This window comes from Eretmochelys imbricata, chromosome 14 (genome assembly GCF_965152235.1).
Source record: "Eretmochelys imbricata isolate rEreImb1 chromosome 14, rEreImb1.hap1, whole genome shotgun sequence".
Classification (NCBI taxonomy): domain Eukaryota; kingdom Metazoa; phylum Chordata; order Testudines; family Cheloniidae; genus Eretmochelys; species Eretmochelys imbricata.
The window spans coordinates 15,484,232-15,506,799 of NC_135585.1; the positions used below are offsets into that span (position 1 = coordinate 15,484,232).

Sequence of the window (22,568 nt, forward strand, 5' to 3'; positions counted from 1 at the left end):
CAAAGATGCCTGTTGATCAGAGGAGGGAAGAATAACCTGGTGGGAAGGGACAGCAGAGGCCCTAGGTCACTTTCACCTCTAACAGCTATGTGCTCCATAAAACACGTTTGCCTGGTGCTTAGTGTGCTCGTACTGGGGAGACGAGATTGTGTTCTAGCATTTGGATCCACACCCCTCCCGCTAGACACACCAGGAACCACACACCAGGGCTTCATCAGCCCCACCTTCCACCCATCCAGTCCCAGTCTAATGCTGGCTCCTGCCTTGCAGCTTTGATGAGGTTCATGGGAGACCAGCCCACCCTCAAGAACCAGGCCGAGATCAATTACGTCTATGAGATTCTTCAGGTTTGTGGTCCTCCCGACGGTAACGTGCTGGGGTGCTGAAGGGAGTGTGAAGCCAGGAGATGAGCTCTCCAGGAAACAGGGGTGTGTGTGGGCAGAGGTCCGGGAACTGGCCTCCTCAGGGGGAGAGGTGGAATCTGAATAGGGGTTGGTGAGAAGGAGATCCCATGATTTCACCTCGTTGGGCATCTCTCCATAAAGATGATTTTGGAGCAGTCTATTCCCTGCTGGGCCAGATGGTTGCCAGTCCCAGGAAGGCTCAGAGGCCAGTGAATGGGAACCCCTGAGTGGATTTTGGTGAGGCCCTGAGGGTCCCCTGTGTGTGCTTGGGAGATGTCACAGGGGCTGGCTCGGCGCTCTGGCCCCTCTAATGCTGGTCTCCCATGTGCAGCTCTGCAAGGAGAAGGAGAACCTGCGTGATGAGGTTTACTGCCAGGTCATCAAGCAGATCACGGAGAATCCCAAGCCGTGAGTACGGAGGGCTTGTCCATGGCAAGAGATGGGCGCGTGCCCAGAGGGGGCTACCTGGCTGGAGGGAGGGACTGGGAGAACACAGGGAGGGCAACCTCCTGGCTGCATGGTTATGATGGGAGTGGGGAGCTGGCCCTGTGGCCATAGAGAGTGAGGGTGGTAAGTGTGGGAAAACCCACACTGGCAGGAGGGTTGAGTGAGTGTGTGTGTACGTGAGAGAGAGAGATGGGGGGAATGTTAAGAACATAAGAATGGCCATACTGGGTCAGACCAATAGTCCATCTATCCTGTCTTCTGACAGTGGCCAGTGCCAGGTGCTTCAGAGGGAATGAACCGAATAGGTAAACAGCAAGTGATCCATCCCCTGTCGCCCATTCCCAGCTTCTGGCAAACAGAAGCTAGGAACACTTCAGAGCATGGTTTTGCATCCCTGCCTATCCTGGCTAATAGCCATTGATGGACCTATTCTCCATGAACTTATCTAGTCCTTTTTTGAACCCTGTTATAGTCTTGGCCTTCACAACATCTGCTGGCAAAGAGTTTCACAGGTTGACTGTGCGTTGTGTGAAGAAATACTTCCTGTTGTTTGTTTTAAACCTGCTGCCTATTAATTTTGTTTGATGACCCCTAGTTCTTGTGTTGTGAGGAGTAAATACAGTAACGCTTCCTTATTTACTTTCTCTACACCCATCATGATTTTATAAACCTCTATTATATATCCTCCCTTAGTAATTTCTTTTCCAAGCTGAAAAGTCCCAGTCTTATTAATCTCCCCTCATCTGGAAGCTGTTCCGTACCCCTAATCATTTTTTGTTGCCCTTTTCTGAACCTTTTCCAATTCCAATATATTTTTTTTTGAGATGGGGCGACCACATCTGCACACAGTATTCCAGATGTGGGTGTACCATGGATTTATATAGAGGCAATATGATATTTTCTGTCTTATTATCTATCCCTTTTTTAATGATTCCCAACAATCTGTTCGCTTTTTTGACTGTCACTGCACATTGAGTGGATGATTTCAGAGAACTATCCACAATGACTCCAAGATCTCTTTCTTGTGTGGTAACAGCTAATTTAGACGCCATCATTTTGTATGTATAGTTGGGATTATGTTTTCCAACGTGCATTACTCTGCACTGATCAACATTGAATTTCATCTGCCATTTTGTTGCCCAGTCACTTCAATGATGATTAAGGAGCAGGGGCAGAGAGTCACACTTCAACTATTTCATCAGCGCATGCAATGCAGAAACATTGGGCCTGAGATTCTCCTTTCTTACGCTGGTGTAAACCAGGAGTAAATCTCCTGCAGTCCGTGAAGTTACCCTGGTGGGCCCCACTACAAAGCAGTAATTGCCTGGCGTTCACCTCCTGGCATGTACATTACCATAAGCCATGCAGTTTATCAGGACACCTTGTGGATACCTGTAAGCATGTCCAGCTCTCTGTGTGTGCACCCCATCTGTCCATCACTCCAGGGCTATGGCTCTGAAGAAGTTAAACTGTAACTATGGGGCTGGGGTTAGTCACTCAGTGGAACAATGCTCTTGTGTGTCTCAGCTGCTGAGGTGTATTTGCACTGGCAGACGTTTTGCTCTGGTGATTTGATAAGTCCCGGTTGCCTCTGTATTGAGCTCCCTGATAAGCTGCTGATGGCTCTACGGATGCCCCTGCATTCCTGTGGCTGCTGCAGCAGTTCCAGTTATTGGTGTGCGTTCTTGTGCCTTATCGCTGCTCTTCCTGGGGATAGACGCCTTTGGCTCTCCTCCAGGGACCACTGATCCAAGGCTGAATGGCAGCTATCACATCCGTCCCTGTCCTCCTGCAGCGTCGTGTGATAGGTCAATCGCCAGGACTGGGAGCTCCCTGGGGCAGAGCCTGAATCTTGGTTCCAAGGCTGGTCTACATGCAGGCTTTGTACTGGGGGAACTGCCAGGTGTGGGGAGAATTTCTACTGAAATAGTTATACTGGTACAAACCCTACTGCAGATGCAGGTATAAAGGGGGCTAGACCACAGCAGCCAATTCCTGATCAGGAAAGGGATTACTTCTCCTTCACACAGCTATGACTGTGTCCACTCTAGGGGGGCTGTACCAGTGTAACTACACTGGTATCCTTGGAGCAGTACAGCTTGTGTGTGTAGACAAGGCCTGTGCGTGCACGTACAGCTCAACAGAGTGCCGATACCTGAGGGGGGTCCCGCTGTGACTGCTGCAGGTCCCTGACGTGGATCCAGTTCACCTGGCAGCCGCTGAGCTTCCTTGCTCTGGCCGAAATGATCGAGAAAACCGTCTCATGCTCATTGGTTTCTGTTCTGTTCGGGTTCTTGTACCTTCCCCGGCACTGCGGTAGCAGAGCCCCGTCCAGCCATGTGTTAACCAATGTGACTGACCTCCATCCCGGGTGGTTTGCTCTCTGTCCCCGGGGGGAGGATTGTGTGTGCAGTGGAGGGTTTTGTTTTCACTGTGGGTTTTTTCTCCCTCCATCAATCCCTTCCCCTCCTCCTTCTCCAGCCAGGCATCCACGTTGTTAGACATCCCTGTGTTATCTGAGCAGTGGAGTGGTTTTCCACCAAAGCCCCTTCCTGAAGGGGACACCATTTTTTCTCTCTCTCTCTCCCCTCCTCCGTCTCCCGCCAGATACTGAAATTCACTTAAAACTCGTGAGAATGTAAAGAATAATCCCTGGCAGGTTCCCTCTATCAGCCTCCCAGTGCTGGAACCTTTAAGGGTCAGTTTTCAAGCTTTTTCTCTGCAGCCAGACGGGCTAGACACACCATTGTATTGTAAATGAAAGCTCAGCTCCTCTCCGGATCTTATGGCTCCAGGAACTTGAGCTTTAAGAAAACCCCCAAATATTACAGGACTCATGATAAAATTGTGAGTTGGTGACATTGGTTGTAGTTCTTTTCTACACCCCCTCTCCACCCAAGGGTGTCCCTCCCCTCTCTGTGTGAGAGTTTCTCCACCTGCCTCCCTCACTACCATACCTGGTGATCCAGTGTCCTTTGTTTCTCTGTGCCCTGCAGGGAAAGCTGTATCCGTGGCTGGCAGCTCCTGAGCCTGCTCACCGGCTTCTTCCTTCCCTCTAACACCTTGATGCCATACGCCACCAAATTCCTGCAGCAAGCCAGCGCCGATCCGGCCAGCACCCACCAAGGTACCAGCTGCTTCCCAGCCCCTGCTCTTTGCACTGGCTCTGGGGTGGGGTGGGGTGGGTTGGTCAGATTAGATCTCCCTCTCCCCAAGAAAGCAGCTGTCCTGGGAGCATCAGGGAGTTGATGGAGCGCTTGGGTTACTGGAGGGCAGTGTTTGAAAAGTATCCCTTAGCACAAAGTAGGCGGCTGCTGGGGGCTCTGCCTGGATAGATGGGTCTGGACAGATCACTAATTGTCAGGGGCCCAATCCAGTTCCCTTTCAAGTCAGTGTGGCCTGGGATCTAGTTAGAACTGTACCCATCGGCCGGCTGGGTGGAGGGATCTGAAGAGCTTGGGATGACAATCTTATAAGAACACAGGGAACAGAGGAAGCTGCCAGTCCTCCTCCCTCCCCTGCAACCTCCTGTGCCCCGATTGTCGCCTGCTAACCCCAGCACAGCCCAGGGCAGCTCGCTCTATCTCTGATACATGATCATTCACTGGCAGAGAGGCCTGTGCTGTCCTGGGTGGATTTCTGTTGGGAAGGGCTTAGGTGTCTCTTCTACTAGAGCAGAGGTGTTGACCTGGGTCTGGTGCCTACAGGCTGACCCAGCCCAGGGAGATTAGCTGCTTAGCCCTTCCTCTTCCTCGGCTTGTAGCATCTCTCCCTTTCCCACAGATCTAGCCAGGACCTGCTATGGCAACCTGCGGCAGATGATCATGTACGGCAGCCGCCGGCACTTGCCCTTCCGCGTAGAGATGGAAGCACTTCTGGTACCTGGCAGGGGAAGGAGTGGGGTGGTCTGGGGCATGCAGGGTGGGGGTGGCATGGGGAGGAGGGAGCTGTGTAGGGTGGAGGAGGTGGGTCGGGTGCCATGGGACAGGAGTGGAGGGTGCTGGGTGTGGGAGGTGTTTGGGGTGGAGATGGTGGAGGGTGGAGTGGGCGCTGTGGGGGTTGTATCTGACGCTGTGCTTTCCCTGGGCAGAAGGGGCGTGGCTCCCGCCGGATGGTGATCTCCCTGTCAGGGGCCCTGGAATACACCACCGGAATCAGGACGTTCACTGTGAGTTCCCTGCCCCCAACGACCCCGTTTGGTCCAGGCTCTAGGGCGCCGGGGAGACGGGCAGCATTACCCATCCACATGGGTGAGCCCCTGCCTACTGCTCCCGGGAAGAGCCGAGCCAGGAGATGATTCCAGGCCTGGGACTCGGTTGGCTCCTCACTGTGTCGGCTGGCACCAGGCTTGATCCCAGCTCCCTCCTGGGATGTGAGATCAGCTCAGCACAGCTCACAAGTGTCTGCCCCATGCCAGGAGCACCCCCGGGACTGTGTGTCCGCCCAGTGCTGGGAGTGCCGGGCGGCCCCCTTGGGGCCGTATGTTTGCCCCATGCTGGGTGTCCCCCTAGGGGCCGTGCGTCCGCCCGTGCCAAGAGTGCTGGATGGCCCCCAGGACTGTACATCTGCCCTGTGCTGGGAGGCCCCCGGGGCCATGTGTCTGCATAAAACTCATTAGCAGGGAGCTGTCTGAGCCATTACCTTCCCCTCCAGAACTGGGAGGACAGGAGAACCCCATTCTCATTGAGCTGGGCTTCTAAGTTACCTGGCTGCTCCCAGAGCCTTGCCCAGGGCAAAGGTACTCCAAGCTTTCTTGGCTCATTGGAATTGAGTCGGAATCATCCCCTGTGAATCAGCGTCAGGGCTTTTTGAGGGTTGATTCACTGAACAAAAAATATTCCCAGCTGCTGCCCCTTTCGAGTAGGGATAGAGAAACCACCAGCCCCAGAGGCCAGCTGGCATGTCTGTGCCCAGACCCCGTCGTTGGGTTCTGCTCTGTCGCTCTCCACTCCCCGACCCGCCCGCTCCGTAGCAGGAAGTGAGCCCAGCAGCATCTGCTTGCCCTTTGGAAGGGGTGTTTGCCCAGTCCTGAGGGTAAAAACCTCCCGTCTCTCTCCCTGGCTGCAGGTGGCTGGGGAAGTGGTGCGGGAGATCTGCGAGCAGATGGGGATCAGCGAGCAGGAGGAGATCCAAGAGTTCACTCTCTTTGCCAGCAAGAACGGTGGCAAGTAGAAGGGCGGGGTTTGCGTTGTCCTGGGGTAGAGTCAGATTCCTGATGGGATCCCTGATCAGTTACCTGACTGGGGGGGCTTTGGCTCGGCTGGGAGCCTCTCTGACCCCTCTCCCTCCCGCAGGGCTCCAGACCCACAGGCTGCTGAAATCAACTGGGGTAGGGCAGAGTGAGCCAGAGCAGCCCGCCCTAGAGGCAGCTCTGAGGTGCACTGTGAGGAGGGGGCATGGCCTGGCTTCATCCCCCTCCCCTTTGTGGGTGCTTCCCCCTGGGGCTGCTAGCAGGGAGCAGACCCAGAGCAGCGTCGGATAGCGCAGGGCTGGAACTATGCCTGGCTCGTCAGCTCCTCCTCCCCCCGTGCTGGCCCTGTCGTGATGCCGCTGCGCCCCAGACTGCAGCATCAGCGACGCTGCGATGGGAACAAGCAGCGGCTGAACGTCCCTCCTGGCCTGTTGGCGTTTGCTGCGGGCGGCTGCTTTCTAAACGCGGCGTCTCCGGCACAAAGTATCATGGCTGCCGCTTCCCCTGCTGCCCTTCCCCCACGAGGGCTGGGGAGGTCCCCTTAACTGATGGTGCCTCCCTGCTTGGGGTTCCCTGGTTTATGACACCTACCCCCAAGGGCTGGGGGACCCTTGTCTGGTGGTCCGTGTTGCTTGCTCCTAAAGCTGGTCCTCCCCTTGAATGACTGGTGGCTAGTGCTGTGTGATGCTGGGGGACTGTGTGGGGGTGAAGAGGCTGCCTGGTGGGTTGCAGGTGGCTGGGGTCACTTCCCACCCCCCCAGAGTTGCTCTGAGGAGGCGGTGACGAGGCTGTGCGTGTACAGGGAAGGTGGTGAGGCCAGTGCGCCAGGACGAATACATCCATGACTACCTGCTGGAGGACAGCTCGGTGATCCTGGATTTACGCCGGCTCTCCTGGAAGACACCCCTGCACTTCGAGAATGAGTTGTATATCAGCATTCACTACAGTCAGGTAACCTGCGGAGTCAGCACCATCCGCACGAGCTCCCTGAGGCCCACCAGCCACGGAACAGAGTCCAGAGGCACGGTGCCTACTGCTAAGGGGCTTCTCCAAGGAGAAAACCACACACTGCTTGTGGGCTCTTGGGAACTCCTCCGAGGGTCTCACACAGGTACCATCCATGCAGCCCAGTATCCCACTTCCAGGAGTGGCCAATAGCTAATGCTTGATCCAAGGACAGAAGCCCCTGTGTCCTCCCGGGCAGTAAAGCAGGGGGCAGGCAGCCAGCTTCTGGACTGAAGCAAGAGATCTGGGTTGGTTTTTGTTCCAGTTTGTGTAGCTGCTAATGTTCCTAATGTTCCCATCACTGTCTGATCCTCCTTGGTGCCTGACCCCTCTCCCCCTGGGGAAGAGCCCAGTACTCACCCCAGCCCTGTGCGTGGGGCAGCCACCCTTACAGGCTGCTGTTTGCAGCTGTATTGGCTAAATCTAGTGTTTTGGTATCAATGAGCAGACCTCTCCAGCTTCCTCCTCATTCCCTTCCCCTGCTTGGAGAAAGCTGCTCTAGAGATCCCCGTCCCATTGTGGAGGCTCACGTGCAGCGCCATGGGGTCTGTGAAGCAGTGTGCAAATAAGAGGCTAAAGAGGGCAGTGCAGGTAGCTAGATGTGAATGACAGGGAGCCCAAGGATCGATCGTGGGGTCTGTATGGTACCCAGACCACACCCCACTAGTGAGCTGCTGGTGCCTTTTGGCCAAGTACCTATGAGAACCAAGAGGGGCCCTCATCCTGCTGTCCTGGGCCCAGGCTGGAGCTTGTGGCCTGACATCCAATTAGAGCTGGGGTGTGAGGACAAGCAGAGCTTTTTGCTTTGGGTTCCTGCCATCCCTGGCTATTTGCATCTGCCAGAATGGGGCTGGGAGCCAGGTGTCTGCTCTAGTGCACTCTCAATAAGAACTCCCTGCAGTGCAGATTCCAGGCCTCTGCCACGGGAGGCCATCCAGGCCAGTTCTTAGCAGCTGGCAAGCTTCCCCAGAGCCCCTGTGCTGTGGTTTCTCTCAGGTGCAGCACGATTACCTGAAAGGGAAGCTGTTGCTGAACTACAACAGTGAACTGGAGAACCAGGTGGGCACCATGGCCCTTTTCCAGCACTGGGCCAGAGGACTGGGCTCCCCACCATCCAAGTAAGTCTGTCTCTGTAGGGTTTCCAGGGGTAGCCAGAATGGACCAGAGCAGTGCTCTGGGTAGTCCAGAGTCCTGTCTTGATGCTTCAAAGCCCCACCTGATGCTTCAAACCAAGATGCAAGAAACCCTGCAGTGGATAATTATGGAATAACCTGCCTGTAGGGGAAGTTCCTTCCTGACCCTAGGCACTTGATGGCTGGCTCACGCCTGGAAGCATGAGGGTTTATATCCCTCTTACACTTTTAACTGACCTGTGAATATTCTCAGTAGCCACGTAACACCTTTTAAAAAAAATTCTACTAAGCTCTTACCATCATTGGTACTTTGTGGCAGAAAGTCCCGCGAGGTTACGACGACTTGAGTACAAAGAGTTTCCTCTGATCTGGTTTAAACTCACTGCCTTTCAATTGTATTGAATGTTCTCTCTCATTAGGGCAACATTTTCACTAACATTAGGCACCTAAAATACATATTTAGGCATCTAAATAAATGTGGATGAAGGTTGCCTAAAGGAGGATGCAGGGACAAAGGGCACAGAGACAAAGATTCCTTCCGCCAGCTGTGGGCTTCATTTGCAGGCTCCCTTACAGTGTCCTTGGACACTGAATAGAATGGGGTGATGTTTGCAGAGGTGGAAGCATCTTTGAAATTCCCATAAGCCAGCGCTGGTAGAGATGAACCATCCTGGCTCTGGGGTGCTAGGTGGTCAGGCACGTCTGCTTGAGGGGGAAGCCGTAAAGGCACTCCAGTGAGCCAGGATGGGGGTGAGGTGTAAAGTGCCATTTGGTTTAGGGGGACTGGTAGCCCCTGAGCCCCCACTGGCTAGCTATACCAGTACGCAATACCACGTAGTTCTATTGCAGTGTGGCAACCTTCATTCAAATAGTGCTTGTTGCCTTTGGGAAGTAAATTATTTCACAGGGTGCTGGCGTGTCCTTTGCTGGTGGGTACGTTTCTTTCCTGCTGAAGTTTGATGTCCCCATTGTTTCATCTGTGTCTAACTCAAGCATAACTTAGTCCACCTTCCCCCATGGCTGCTCTTAGAAACTGATCTCATGTCCTCTTGATGCCCTCAACTAGTCCTGCGTGGTTCTTCTCTACTAACCCCACATGGAAGTGAGTTAGGGCATGTCTAAGTGAACACTTACTGCCCAGCAAGTCGGGGAGCAAATTTACAGCACTGCAGCCGGCCACGCACTAACGGTGCATGTGGAACCTGCTGATGCGCACTCCCTGTTTCCTACTGCATGCTGCCGCACAGCAGGGTCCCCAGGGACAATTAGTATGCAGTCAGCTGGTGCGCCATAGATCTGCACCCCAGCTTGCCATGCAGTAACTGCTTGTGCAGACATGTCCTTATGTGCTCTGCTTGTCTGATTAGTGAGGAGTTGATGGACTATGCCCCGAAGCCCGTGCTCCAGCTCATCAACCCACAGGTTCTCCAAAGCCAAGTCAACTGGCTGCTGGAAACCATGAACCCACTCGGAGAGCAGGAGGCAAAAATCCAGTTCATAGGTGAGGCGACTGTGGACAGGGGCCCCTGGGAGAGGAAAGGGAAGAGCCCCAGCACTGCTTGCTGCTTGGGCTTAGTGGATGCCACCTTTGTGCTGGCTTCCTGTTTGCCGCTAGGTGCTATTTGCAAAGTTGGCAATGATCCTTAAAGTCTTGACGAGCCCAGGACCAGGGAACCTGAGCCCCCCATTCAGCCTGGGGCCAGGGCATTCATCATAGAGGGTCCCCACTTCTGGTCTTGGCTCTCTTTGGAGGCCTGCTAGGGCCCCATGCAAAACCCTTAAGAGCTTTTCAAAGGGTTCTGGTTTTGTGTGTATTTACTGTTCTTCAAAGGACAGGGCATGAATAAAGCCAGCGTGGGCTGCAGTGAGGGGATGGGGAGTTGCCATTATCACTGTTTGATTTGCAAACAAGTGCTTGGGTGGATGAGCGTTTAGCGCTGTCTCACGTATCGTTCTGCGGATTTTGGACATAGGCATTAGTACAGTCTCCCTTCCCGCAGAGCATGTGATCCAGCTGCCCCTCTTCGGCTACAACTTGTACCCCATGGAGCGCTGCAGCGAGCCCAGGATTCCTCTACCCTGCATCCTGGCAGTGAATAGGGACCAGATTGTTGTTGTGGCCAGCAGGTCCCAGGTATGCTGCCCAGAGCGCCGCGGTCAGTAACTCACTACTTCAGCCCACTTGTGCATTGGCTTTGTGCAAACTTTCTCTACTGGCTCTTGGACAAGTCGGAGTTCACGGCAGGGAACAAAACTAGTGGACTTTGTCCACTCCCTGCCACCCCCCCCCCCCCCCCCAGTGAGCGTGGAGGTAAGCTGGCACCAGGACCGACCCATTACCCTGGTTCGGTGTTTTTTCCATGACGTGTCTTATAGCCCCGCAGTGGCTTTGAAGAGGCTCGAGGGCTGAGCTCTGCTTCCTTAACGTTCTGTATTTACGGGACTGTGGTGAAAGCCTGCTCCCGGGGTGGCGTGGTGAGGGCACTCGGCTCCTTCCAGCACTCCCTCCTGAGCCCCCATGTCCTGCGCTGCAGCAGCCCCTCTGATGGTGGGTTCTCTCCCTGGGCACAGGAGCGCTTCTGCCACATCCCGCTGAAGGAGGTGCAGAGGATGCGAACCCTGCGGCCTCTGGACGACTCCGGGGTGCCGGGCCTGGAAGTGAACTATGGCTCTGTGGATAATCCTCAGACCGTGTGGTTTGAACTGCAACAGGTAAAGAGAGCCCTGAGCAGTGCCTGCTACTGGCCATGTCAATGAACATAGTTATTGGAACGATATTTAACCCTGTCTCAGTTGGTTTCTCCTGCCCACTGGTACCCATGCTTTGTCCCCCTGAGACTGACTGCACTAGAGCCTTCCCCTAACTCAGAGATATAGGGCCTCTGCGGACTACAGTTCCCAGCATCCACTGCTCCCTCTTGAGCCAAACGGCATGGTTGGTTTTGTGCTGGGAACTGTACTCACCCAAGGGCATCCCTGTGTAGTAGAGACTGGCTGGCTAGAGCCACTCCGTGGCCCATCATGGGTCATGTCCCATCCAAAGTGGCCTGTTTCATTTAAAGATGAAATGTCTTTCCTCAACCTTTACCCTGGTTGTGAGCCTCAGAGGTTTCCAGGACACAGCATCACCTTCCCTAGCACTATCTGCAGCGCTCTCACATTTGATAGGAGAGCTCGCAGGCTTTTTGCTGGGCAAGACCAGCAGTCAGGCAGGCTCCTGCAGAGGGTGCAGCATGTGACACTGGGCCTTGGTTGGGGGAGGAAATGGCAGCTCCTAAAGCCTTGAACAGGAAAACTGCCTCCAAGTTAGCGATGGCTTTTCCTTGCGTAAGGAACAGGTTGAGGCCTGGAGCTGGCTCTCTGCCTAACGGATTGTATGAAATAAAAAGGAGAAGTTAGTTTAGTGTAGGGGTTATAATTCCAGCAGCAGGCTCTGGGGCGGCTAACCCTCTACCGGCTCATCTGCACAGGGATGCTAGGGTATGCCTATGCCAGAGCTGGTCCCACCCTAGCATGCTACAGACAGACATGGAGCTGAGGCGGTGCCAGGAGCTAACCGCCCTGAGTACATCCCTCGGGTTTCAGGCAGGAATCAACTGGGGGCAGCTACCCTTCTATTTTTAGCACCTCCCCTGCTCAGGGTTAGCGAGGGTTTGTCTGCCTGAGCTGCCACTTACACCCTACAGAGTGCAGAGGAAGCAAGGGGATGAATTTGAAGTGCCCCAGCGACTCTGCACCGTCTCCCGGTGTGGATACTCGTAGTCCACAGTACGAGCTTAGCACGATGAAGTGTATCCACGCAGGGGGAGAGTGCAGAGTCGCTGGAGTGCCCCAGCTACTCAGGGCTCCCCCCAAGACAAGCCTGAAGTTTCACTTTTTGGAAGGCTAGAATTAGGACCCCTCATTCAGCTACCAACCTTGTAGTGATTCAGTGAATGTCCCCGTTCTTGCAGCAGCACAGAACAGCCATTCCCTGCCTCCCCCTGTTATAGTGGAATAAACAAATCCCTTAAGATTTATAGCCAGCGACCAGGGTCTAAGCATTTCTCTTGTCACCTGGGTTACATGTTGGTTCTGAAGTACTGGGCAAGATCTGTAAAAGAGAGATCACAGGTGGCAATATGATTTTACCTAAGGGAAGTGGCATTGCAGGGGGCCTCTGGAAAGGGTTAAAATGGTTCCACACCCCCCCTGCAAAACAGCAGCAGTTGCTTTGCCAAGAGAAGGCCTGGGGTTTAAGTCCAGCCCTGCTGGTTTAGCAGAGGTAGGTGGCTGGATGTAGCCTCTGTTGGTGTCAAATTTCCACCTTAGCAGAGGTGAGGAAGTGAAGGGGACGGGGACGGGGCGGGGCTGTGGTGTTCAGGGTAAACAGGGAATTACTTCTACTGGGCTGTAATCTTGACAGGCCAAGGAACTGTACCATACGATCACAGTCATCATGCAGGAGGGAGAATCTCAGCCCTAGAGACCCAGGCTGGAAGACAGCTAAGCAGAACAAGGCTCTCCTCAGCTTGGACAGCTTATCAAGCACCCCTCACTCTGGCCTGTGGCAGGGCAAGCCCCATCCACCATCCTGTTCTCCAGCCACCTTGTTCTACAGCACACTCCCCTCTCCTGCTTTCCAAGGCTGCCACTGCCTTGACAGGCTGTCGTCCAAGCTGTTTGGTCACCTTACTTCTGCACCACCACGCGCCAGAACCTGAACCTCCACCGTAGTGCTGCTTCTCATCCCTTTCTGCCCCAGGCTTGGTTCGCACGTCACGCCCATTCACAGCGTCCTTTGGAGCTGCACGGTCTCCCCAGCCAGAGCAGAGCACACAATGGAACAAGGCCCTGATCTTTCACAAACTGCGACAAGCAGGTGGGGAGGGGCAGCCCAGGGACACAAGATACTGCAGTCCTTTTTTGCACGAACAATAAACTCACACATGGCGGCAGCAGCAGGGGAGTCTGGTACTTACTTGCCAGAGATTTTCCATCACCAAGGAAAAGAAAGGGCTGTGATACGACTCCATTTGCTGGCATTAAATTCCTGAGAGCACCTCTTATCTTAATGTCAAAGAACTGCCACCAGTATCACAGAGCAGGTCAGTGAGTGTTAATGTGCAATTACCATGTGTGCCAATGGTAAGAACGTTGACTGCTACTCAATTTCTTACTGACAGTCTGTTTCTTTTTCCTTCTAATCTAAAGACCTCCGTCTGACCATACCGCTGTATATTTAAATGATGACTACTTGCCCAGCGAACTAAGATACAAATTGCCCTCCCTAACAGAGGGGGGAAAAAAATCAGAATGTAAAAATAAATCCTTAATTTATTTTATTACTATACATCTCCAGCTGGGGGACAGGTGTTTACACTTCTGTGGGGGGGAAAAAAAAAATCAATGAAATATTTAATAACCAATACATTATTAAAGTCTCGCTTCCTTCCAGTTTTTGGAGCTATGAAAATAAAACCGTTGGCTTCCATGTGCACTAGGCAAAGAGGCTGTTCTGTTAGTGGGGGCTCAGGGGCACTTTTGGGGGGGTTTGAAAAGCACGAGCAGGCTGGGAATGAACACGGCCCCTTGGGCTGGCTGTTGAAAGCCAGCCTCGATGCTTGATGCGTGAACATTGGCTCCCCACTAGGAATTCACTGGGGATAATGTGATGTGAATTGGGGAAGGCAGCAGTTCCTGGGAGCCAAGTGTCCACACTGTAACTAACTCCAATGACTACATGGGCACAGAGGCTAAAAGGCCTTCCTTGCTAGTGCTGATGGCTCCCACTTTGAGCCATGAACGAATCTTGCACTCTAGCTGCCCATGCTCCAGCTGTTTGCCAGGGGCATGACAACCTCATGCAGGGTGGGAAGGAAGGAAGGGTTAGGAAAGAGAGCCTCATCTGGAGAGTGCTATAGTGCAGGGTCATTCTGTCCCCAGCAGCCCATGTGCTAAGAGGATCCACCGCTCTGTCAGAGGGCTTAAATGGCTTTCTGCTTCATTATGTAACAGAGCTGGGACTAGAAGCCAGGAGTTCTGTTGGCTGGCCCTCTCCCTAAGCAACGTATAACATTAACTATTAAATATAGCACAGTATAAAGTATAACATTAACCATTAGCGGAAACAAAAACAAAACCATCCTCAGGACAATTCAACCTTCACCTTTGAATTGGCCCCAGCTGCTTTAGATTTGTTGCCTGTATATTCTCTGTCACCCACACAGGCAGGAGACAGCTCTAACTGAAACTGGCCCCACCCTCCCTTCTCCCAGGGCACTGTGAGGAAGAGAAACACTGCAATTGACAGCAGAGGGTCTAACGCCCTTTGCCAGTTCTCTTGTTAGAAACCTATTAATCCCCCTCACGCACCCCAGGGGGTGCCCTATGTGTTTCCTGGCTGGACCCACTAGTCAGCATGGAAGGAGGCAGATTCTCCTACCCCTTTCAGCTCTCATGGGAGGTACAGAACACGGAACAAAAGCAAACCACCAGGATCCCATGGACTGACAAGCTACGGACCGAGTACCTCTGAGCGCTAAAGGTAGGTAGACAACACAACAACCCCAGTGCTGGGAAGTCTTGGCTAAGCACAGGAAGGCAATCCTCTACTCCCAGAAAGAGTTCCAGGGGATTTTTAATGGCAATGCAAAGCAGAGGCCAGATGATTTTATGGCCGCTTCTGAAAGATGCTAGTGCACAATAATAACAGCATGTAAAGTACTTACCTTACTGCAGCACAAAAGGCTGCCATGCGACCACGCGGTTCTGGAGCATCGGGGTGTTGAAAGCCACTACTTAGCAAAGTCCCACATGCTGCTGCAGCTCAAGCAGCAAGGGCCCAGGTAAAAGCAGAAATATCTGACACACAATGCACAGCTAACTCATTGTCTGTTTTACACCACCCCTCAAAAACTAACTGGAGCTAGAGCTGCTGGAAATTCAGGCTAGCTGCCAATGGAGGCTGGCTCTTAAAGAGGTCTGCACAGAGATTCCAGCTAGCAGCTAATTACTTCTAAGGGAAGAGAAGAACTGGGTGTTCCAAACACTATTGCCCATTCCTCGCCACCAGCTCCTAACATTCAGTTCATCAGTTGGTTGTTCAAGGGACAAGTGACTCTGCTTTTACCCAGGCGTTCACAGTGCAATGCTCCGTGTGTGCTCAGTAAGGTAACCAGGAGCTGCTGAGCACATCCCATGTAATGAAACAGCAGGAACTAGGCAAAGAGAGCCCATCGTAACTGTGACGTTCAGTTTATTGTCAGTTTACCATGCACCCTTCGGTAACATATAAAAGCCCAGTTTCCCCGAGTACAAGCTATTCAGAAGACTGTTCCATTCCTGGCTTCTGAGATTGCAGGTTGATCCTGCAGCAGGACTAATGCCAGCAAGGCCAGTATCTTCTCTAGGCAGAGAGCCAAGGCAGAGCCCCGCAAAAACTACATGTAAAAAACAATTCTGGGCACACTAGGGTCATGTTATGACTCACTGACTCCCTCCAGTTCAGGCCCTCGCATAAATATAGCAGCAGATGCACCACAGCTACTGGGTCTACGAGTGTCACAGCACCGGGGGGGGGGGGGGGTGGTAATTGGCTGTACCAGCAGCAGCCTCCTCTGTCCTAAGTCCCTGGTTTAGGCACAGTGAGGGGATATGGCATCAGGGGGCTATAAGCAAATACTAGGGAAGTGCATCAACTTTGGTGCTGCCCCCTTATAACGCACAGCCAATGGGGGTGGGGGACGACAACAAGAGAGCCTCCAGTCTGTCCAGGCTAAGGCACTAATGCCCATGCCAGTTAAAGAACACACAGAGTTGGCCAGAGTAAAACCAAAATTCAGGGTGTGGGTTTTTTTGTTTTTTTTTAAATAAAGCCTGCAGGGGGTCCCCAGCTTTGGGAAAGGAGACGCTGCACGTCCCATCGTCTAAACCTAAACATTTTTTCAAAATAAACTATCCACTCTAGGAACTTAACCATCAGCTCCCATCATACAAACCCTGAGCAAAGCGTGGGCATTTGAATGTGTTTTCAGTGTAAGGCTTCTATTGGTAACATTTAAATAAAAAGACAAGGTGGGGGGGTTGAGAGGGAGGCTCAGAGACACTTGGGGGGAAAAGCAGGATTCACACCCAACTTGGAATCAGAGTCTGCAATTCTAAGCCCTTCTCAGCCAGCAGCAGGATGCACCACAGCCCAGCTGAGAGAGGCCACAGAGCTATGCAGCCTTGACACACACCAGATCTCTTAGCAAGGGCTGTTGAAGGACTTCATCGTCCCTTAGGCACCAGAGGAGCTCCACAGACAAATTCTCAGGGATCACCTCCCTAGAGATGTTCTCAAGGCCACACTCATGGCACAGATGCCGTGAAGAACAAGCAGCAACATGAATGGAAAACTCCCATGTCTCCGTGAGCCTTCAATTCCACTGACTGCAGCCGGGAATGGAAATAGCTGGAGAACCGGCATCATGTTTCCGAGCTGGGCAGCGCTTGCCAGTCTGTCTCATTTTCACACCTGACTCGGGTTTTGAAAAACTCCTTGATGAGTCTCTGTGCTTCTTCTTTCACTGCAAAGAGAGGGGACATCCCCTTTGAGGAGACTCTGGCAGAGTCTACAGCCCCCCCTAGCCCAGGCCATTTAGCACCAGTATATCCCCAGCTGTCTACATGACACCACCCCACAGTCACATCCCCCAGGTGGCGACTCACCAGCCTTGCGGACAGGATTCTTCTCCTCAGTCAGTAAGTGGGAGAGGTGTCGGGCAAATCCCTTGAACAGTTCCTGCAGCGTAGAGAAATCAAAGCGCAGAGCGAAGATTACCCATGGCTGCAGTCACCCTCTCATCACACAATCTGTGTAGGTTTGCATGCCTCTACACAGCCTCTAGCCCCATCGGGCCAGAACAGAAACAATTGTTATTTGTATTACAGTGGTGCTTAATGTTCACAAGTGAGCTCGGAGTCCCGTTGTGCTAAGCACCGTACATATGTGGAGTAAGAGAGAGTCCCTGCCCTGAGCCACTCAGGGTAGAAACAGCCAAGGGCTGAATTTGCTTTCAGTTCCCAGCTCAGTGTGATCCCCGTAGCACCGTGGCAGTCAGGAACTGCAGTCACCACCCACCACTCCTCTCCAGAACAGGTCTCACTTCTTGGGTCACTAAGGCAGGTGGGGACACACCCTACCACCAAGTAGCAGCAAGACCCTGTGGTTAAATATGAACACCCAACAGCATCATGCACCCCTCACCCCAGGTCCCAAATGGCCTTAGGAGACACAGCTCTGGTCTCCTCCTGATAGAGAAAGCTGTTGTCTGTGCCCTACCTTGGAAGCAAATTTACCACCCTTGTAGAAAGGGGTCAAGTATTTGACGACAATATCTGCTGTCTCTTTAAGGGACACGCCTTTGGTCGCTGGCTGGATGGTCTTGGTAGTTCCTTCTTTATCAACCTGTGACAAACTCGGATCAAAAGTCACCTTCTTCTTCACTGGGCCCATGCCTTTGCCCTCTGGTTGTGACAGGATGGAAGATGCTGCCGCCCGCAGCCTCTTCGTCACAGGGCTCTCCAGATCCTAGACCAGCGCGAAGAGGAGCAGCCGTTCACGCAGCAGTTTCAGACTCCTAGGCCCAAGCTGCCATGTGAGGCAGAAACATCCCCATGCTACCCAGCAAGCTGCTCCCATAGAGAATTCCATGCAGGAAAACATTTAGCCAGCTCAGTCCCCTGGAGCCCGGCCCTGGGCTAGTCACGGGGAAGGTACTCGAGGCATTAATCTCAGCAGCCCCGCTGTTCCTGTCACACAGGAAAGGGGCCTTAGAAGAAATCCTGTGGGATTCACCTCCCCAGAAATTGCTGTGTCTAAGTGCTTGGAGGAAAGAGGGATGGGGAAATCTTCTTGAATACCCACTGGGAAAACCCCTTGGGGTGAACCTAGCTAGACTCTGCAGGAAACCAGGCCTTGGATAGATCCACAAGGGCAATTCGCTCTGCTTTTGAGTTAAACAGTTAGTGCCCCACTCAAATTCACCCCAAGCATGGGGATGGTGCTGCATCCAAGAGAGCCAGGTCTCGGGGCGGTCACAGATGTCAAACCCTGGGCTGGGGCTGCAAGTCAGGGAGCTCTGCCTTTGCTACGTGACCACCCAGTACTGACTGGTCCATAGGGTCAGCTTTGGCTGCTGCCGTCAACTGATAAAGCATCACTTTGCTATCTGTAACGGAGGGGTCAGCACCGCACTTTCATTGGGCAATGGTAATTACCAGGTAGGTATCACTGTCTACATCTCTCAGAGGAGGAAGGTGACACAGAGGTGATGGGCCCGACTGCCAGATGTGCTGAGCACCCGCAACTTCCACAGATTTCAGTCAGAGCTGTGGGTGCTCAGCACCTCCGAGAACCAGGCCACAAGTGCCTTGCCTGAGTCACGCTGGGCATCAGTGGCAGAGCCGGGCCTAGATCCCAGGCCTAGTGCAGGCTCCCACACAGACCATATTGCTGCTCTCTGCTGGGGTGGGGACTGGACTACACCTGGATAACTGATATTGCCAGGTGAGGTTTACACCAGGCATGGCATTTCCAGAGAGAAGCTGGGCACAAAGCTGAGCAGACGGAGGTGAGGAAAATGAAATTCAGGAAGGTCTCACCTCATCTGATTCTGGCCTCTTCCTGCCTTGACGTTCCCCTGTGCCGGTTGTTTCGATTTCTATACCAGCCTCATCACAGCTGAGGATGAAGGGAAAGAACAAGATAATTTCTTCTGGTTTGATTATTCAACAACAGGGACTTGCTATGAGATGAAGACTTCACCAGGCTGATATTTAGCGAGTGGCAGAGATTGCAGTAAAGCGTGAACGAGACGCCCTGCCCAGACCAGCTCAGTTATAACACCGATTAAATACTATCATGGCAGCTCTCCATCAATGCAGCACAAAGGGCTGCCTGTGTAATTAGCTAACGAGACACCACTGTGGGATGGACTGGGCAAAGCAGGAAAGAATGGGGCAGGACCTCAGGAGCTCTCACCTTGGTTTTGTCTGACCATCTAATCCTGCTTGTGTGGCTTCAGATCCAGGGTCGTGTTTCGACTCCAAGTCCTGACTTCTCTCAGTCAGTGCTTCCTTCATCTTCCTTGACTCATGGGCTTCCATCTGGGGTTGCCCGGCCATAGCGCCTCCTGAGACATCTTCATTTTCCTGAGGTTCCTCTTTCTCCTGACATTCTCTTTGAGAAAGAGACTGAGCTAGCTCACTCACAGGACAATCGTCTTCCTCTACTGTGACACATCCTGAGGTTTTAAGTCCAGCTTTGGTGAGAGAGAAGAATTTGGAAATGTTCTGGGATTCTTTTCTGGCTGCTTCTGCTAGCAGCTGTTGCTTCTTGGTGAGCTTTGCGTTCTTGGTAGGGCTATCCCACAGGGAGGCATCTGCATCTGGACTAGGTTGCTGTCCCTTCTTGTCATGGGCCTGCACTGCTTCCACAGCACTTTTGTGTACTACTTTGGCCACCCTGTCTTTGCTCTTGACAGCAGAGACTCCGGCCATTTCTGAATCACATTCGCGATCACCTTGCCCATTTGGACTATCTACTTCCCTCTCCACAGGCGTCGCATCACTCTCCTCCTTTGTCTTCAGCAGTTCGGCTGCAGTCTGGAACAAGCTGGAACTCTTTCGAAACCCAGCTCCTATCCGCTTGGGTTTAAACTACAAAGAGAAGGGAAGGAGACAGAGGGAGGGGATTAGAGGGTTACAAAGGCATTGCCAAGGAAGTTGTCTCCCTGTTTACACGCCCCCCCCCCCCCCCCGGGACACATGAAATGGAGACTTGGTTCCTTCCATTACGTGCACATGGTTTGTCACAGGAGGGTTATTCAGAAGTCAATGGAGATGGCTTAATTTTGACTTGTGAATTTATGGCTGGTGAAAGGTACTGTCTGTCAGAGTTCAAGGAGGCAGTGGGCAGAGCCACCAGCCTAACGGCCTGCACCCTCAATTGAAGGAGGGGCCACATGACCCAGAAAAGAAGTGATTCCCTGGAGCCAAACAATGATAAAACTGGAGGACAAAGGTGCAAAACAAGGGAACTGGATGGGCACACCGAGCAGAGAACACCGGACAATGCCCACTGCTCTGCAAAGGAGACCAAGACATCAGTGGATGCTGTCCAGAGGCAAGAAATGCCCAGGGGATGGAAGAAGACCCCTCCAGTCACAGAGAACCTCCCTGCTGAGCTTGGAATGGATGGCCATCTTGTCCAGAGCCAGGAGGAGGCTGATGAGATCTTGTGACATCATGGGGCCATGGATGGGATGGGTATATAGGAGATGGGGGACAAACACAGCCAGAACCTCAGCAGGAGGCTCTGGAGGAGCTGGGAGAGGGGCTGCACTGGGGCATACTGCAGGCAGCTGGGTGCCACGCTCTCCCTCTTGTGACACAAGAGAGAGGTATTGGGGTCATCCATGAACCACACCAGCCATGTGCCCTTGCTTACAGCAATGTGCAGGAGCTGCCAATGAATGGGAAAGAAGCCAGGTTCGCAGCCCTGGCCAGCTGAGCTCCCCACAGCACAGGAAGCAGCAGGACATATTTCCCCTCCCGAAGTGCTTCACCCTGACCTGGAGGAATCACCCCCCTGGCTGAGGGATAGTTCAGTCCAGCCTTACACTCTCTGACTTCCTGCAGCCTCTCTGCTGAGGCTGCCAACAAAGGTGTAGGCAGTACCAAGAGTGGTTTTTGCAACGTGAGCACTTGTTCGCTGTACTGAGCCCAGCAAACCCACTTCACAGAGCTACTGAAAAGCCATCAGATGGTAACAGCTTTCATCCACCACCGCACGGGGCTGGGCCTGGCAGCGGGAGAGGAGAGGGATTAGCGATGGGTAGCGAGCTACAGAGCTTAAGCCAGCCAGTCCAGTGTTGCTGAATGGAGTCTGCCAATGACTGCTAGGTCAAGTGTTGGATCTGCCAGCTGTGATGGTGCCATTCTGCAGCACGCTCCTTTCAGGGAGCAAACGCTGTCTAAAACCAGAAGCAAACACATCCGAGCAGTCATGACTGCACAGTAAGGGGGACAGGGGTGGAGGAAAGCTGAAGCCCCAGAATACAGGGACGGGCAGCATGCTTGGTTGAGCAATGACAAGTTAGATAGGAGGGGAGCCTCTTCGGCAAAATACAGTCTGAAAATAAATTACGTTTATGATAAGCAGGAGATCCAGCATGACAAGGGGGTCGAGCTGTCCTCACCACAAGAGCACCATGTGCAGGAGGAGCAGGATGGGAGGGAAAACGTTCCACCACAAACACTCAGCCAAAACTAAGCAACAACCTTGCAAAGAACCATACCCCCAAACCCATCGGTCACCTTTTCCTCTTTGCCCAGCTTCACCTCAAGCACATTTTACAGCCTAGCCAAAACCTGCCTGGGCTGGTTTCTAGATCAAACGTTCAGCGTTTTCATACAGCCAGCTGGGCACATCCTATTTTACACAGCCACAGTACTTCCAAGCAACAGGCTTTGCAATCCCCGTCATCGTTCCATGCAGCAGCCACCTGTACTCACCGAATAGATTTGGGATGCAGGGAGAAAGCCATCTTCAGCTGCGGGTTCAGACTTCGTCCTGGGGCTGCCGCCGCCGCCACCAGCTCCTGACCCAGATGCTGGATACAGCTCCCCTTCTTTCGAGGCTTTGTTGATCTCCGCTACCTTGGGTTGGAAGAGAAGAAGAACATCGCCCAATGGCGGAGTCTTTATGTCTCCCTCTTCCTCAGCATGCATCGCAATCCTCACTGGCAAAGAGCAGGTCTCCACCAAGGGCTGCTCCTGCCTTACGGCCACGAATTACCCCAGGATGGCTCGAGCCAACTGCCTTGCCCAACTCAGGATATTTCTACCATGTGGTGATGGTGCAGCCACAGGGTGGTTGGGCAACCCCCAGCCCTTTTTATTTTTAAGGCTAGGTTGCTCTCCGATGGCTGGAGACGTTTTTTTACAGCACTTCATGGATGTTCACTGAGATGGGAAGGGCCCCAGGTGGATTTCTGATCAGCAGCTGGACTGCAGCCAACAGGGAGGGAGAATCTAGTGAGATAAAGGCTCCTCCTGGAAGGGATGCCAGGAAGAAACAGCCTGAGGGAGGTAAGCAGGGCAGAGCAAGAGCTGTAACACACGGCGGGACGCCCCTTGAGTCTAACACATACCATGCTCAAGGGCTAAGGCAGTGGTGACACCAGGAACGGGAGGGAGCGGCTCCCCGCCCCTCCCCCACGCCCCCCCCCCCAAGCACCCTACCTTCTTTAGCACATTTGCCTTGTACAAGTTGGACATTTTGCTGGTTCTGAAAGCCTCATACTCCATCTCCACGGCGCAGGCGGGAGGGTCTGACCTGCAACACACACTGGGGTCAGTTCA

At 53.1% G+C, this 22,568-nt stretch overlaps 2 protein-coding genes across 5 annotated transcripts in view; one reads left to right on the forward strand and one right to left on the reverse strand.

Moving 5' to 3' along the window:
* The window catches only part of MYO15B (myosin XVB), an 81,699-nt gene extending 69,054 nt beyond the window's left edge, over positions 1-12,645 (forward strand). Inside the window, exons 54-65 of the mRNA XM_077833996.1 lie at positions 271-347; positions 736-812; positions 3,848-3,978; positions 4,635-4,729; positions 4,942-5,019; positions 5,919-6,015; positions 6,845-6,993; positions 8,044-8,165; positions 9,548-9,681; positions 10,181-10,314; positions 10,752-10,892; positions 12,586-12,645. Coding sequence (XP_077690122.1) covers positions 271-347; positions 736-812; positions 3,848-3,978; positions 4,635-4,729; positions 4,942-5,019; positions 5,919-6,015; positions 6,845-6,993; positions 8,044-8,165; positions 9,548-9,681; positions 10,181-10,314; positions 10,752-10,892; positions 12,586-12,645 — 1,295 coding nt within the window. The remainder of the gene's footprint in view (positions 1-270; positions 348-735; positions 813-3,847; positions 3,979-4,634; positions 4,730-4,941; positions 5,020-5,918; positions 6,016-6,844; positions 6,994-8,043; positions 8,166-9,547; positions 9,682-10,180; positions 10,315-10,751; positions 10,893-12,585) is intronic.
* Positions 12,646-15,400: 2,755 nt separating this feature from the next.
* Positions 15,401-22,568, reverse strand: part of RECQL5 (RecQ like helicase 5) — a 58,643-nt gene continuing 51,475 nt past the window's right edge. For all 4 annotated transcript variants that reach the window (XM_077832943.1, XM_077832944.1, XM_077832942.1 and 1 more), the window contains 7 exons: positions 22,449-22,542; positions 21,720-21,863; positions 19,186-19,862; positions 18,807-18,885; positions 17,485-17,733; positions 16,872-16,944; positions 15,401-16,729 (listed from right to left, as the gene is read on the reverse strand). In XM_077832943.1, coding sequence (XP_077689069.1) covers positions 16,629-16,729; positions 16,872-16,944; positions 17,485-17,733; positions 18,807-18,885; positions 19,186-19,862; positions 21,720-21,863; positions 22,449-22,542 — 1,417 coding nt within the window. In that variant the 3' untranslated portion in view covers positions 15,401-16,628. The remainder of the gene's footprint in view (positions 16,730-16,871; positions 16,945-17,484; positions 17,734-18,806; positions 18,886-19,185; positions 19,863-21,719; positions 21,864-22,448; positions 22,543-22,568) is intronic.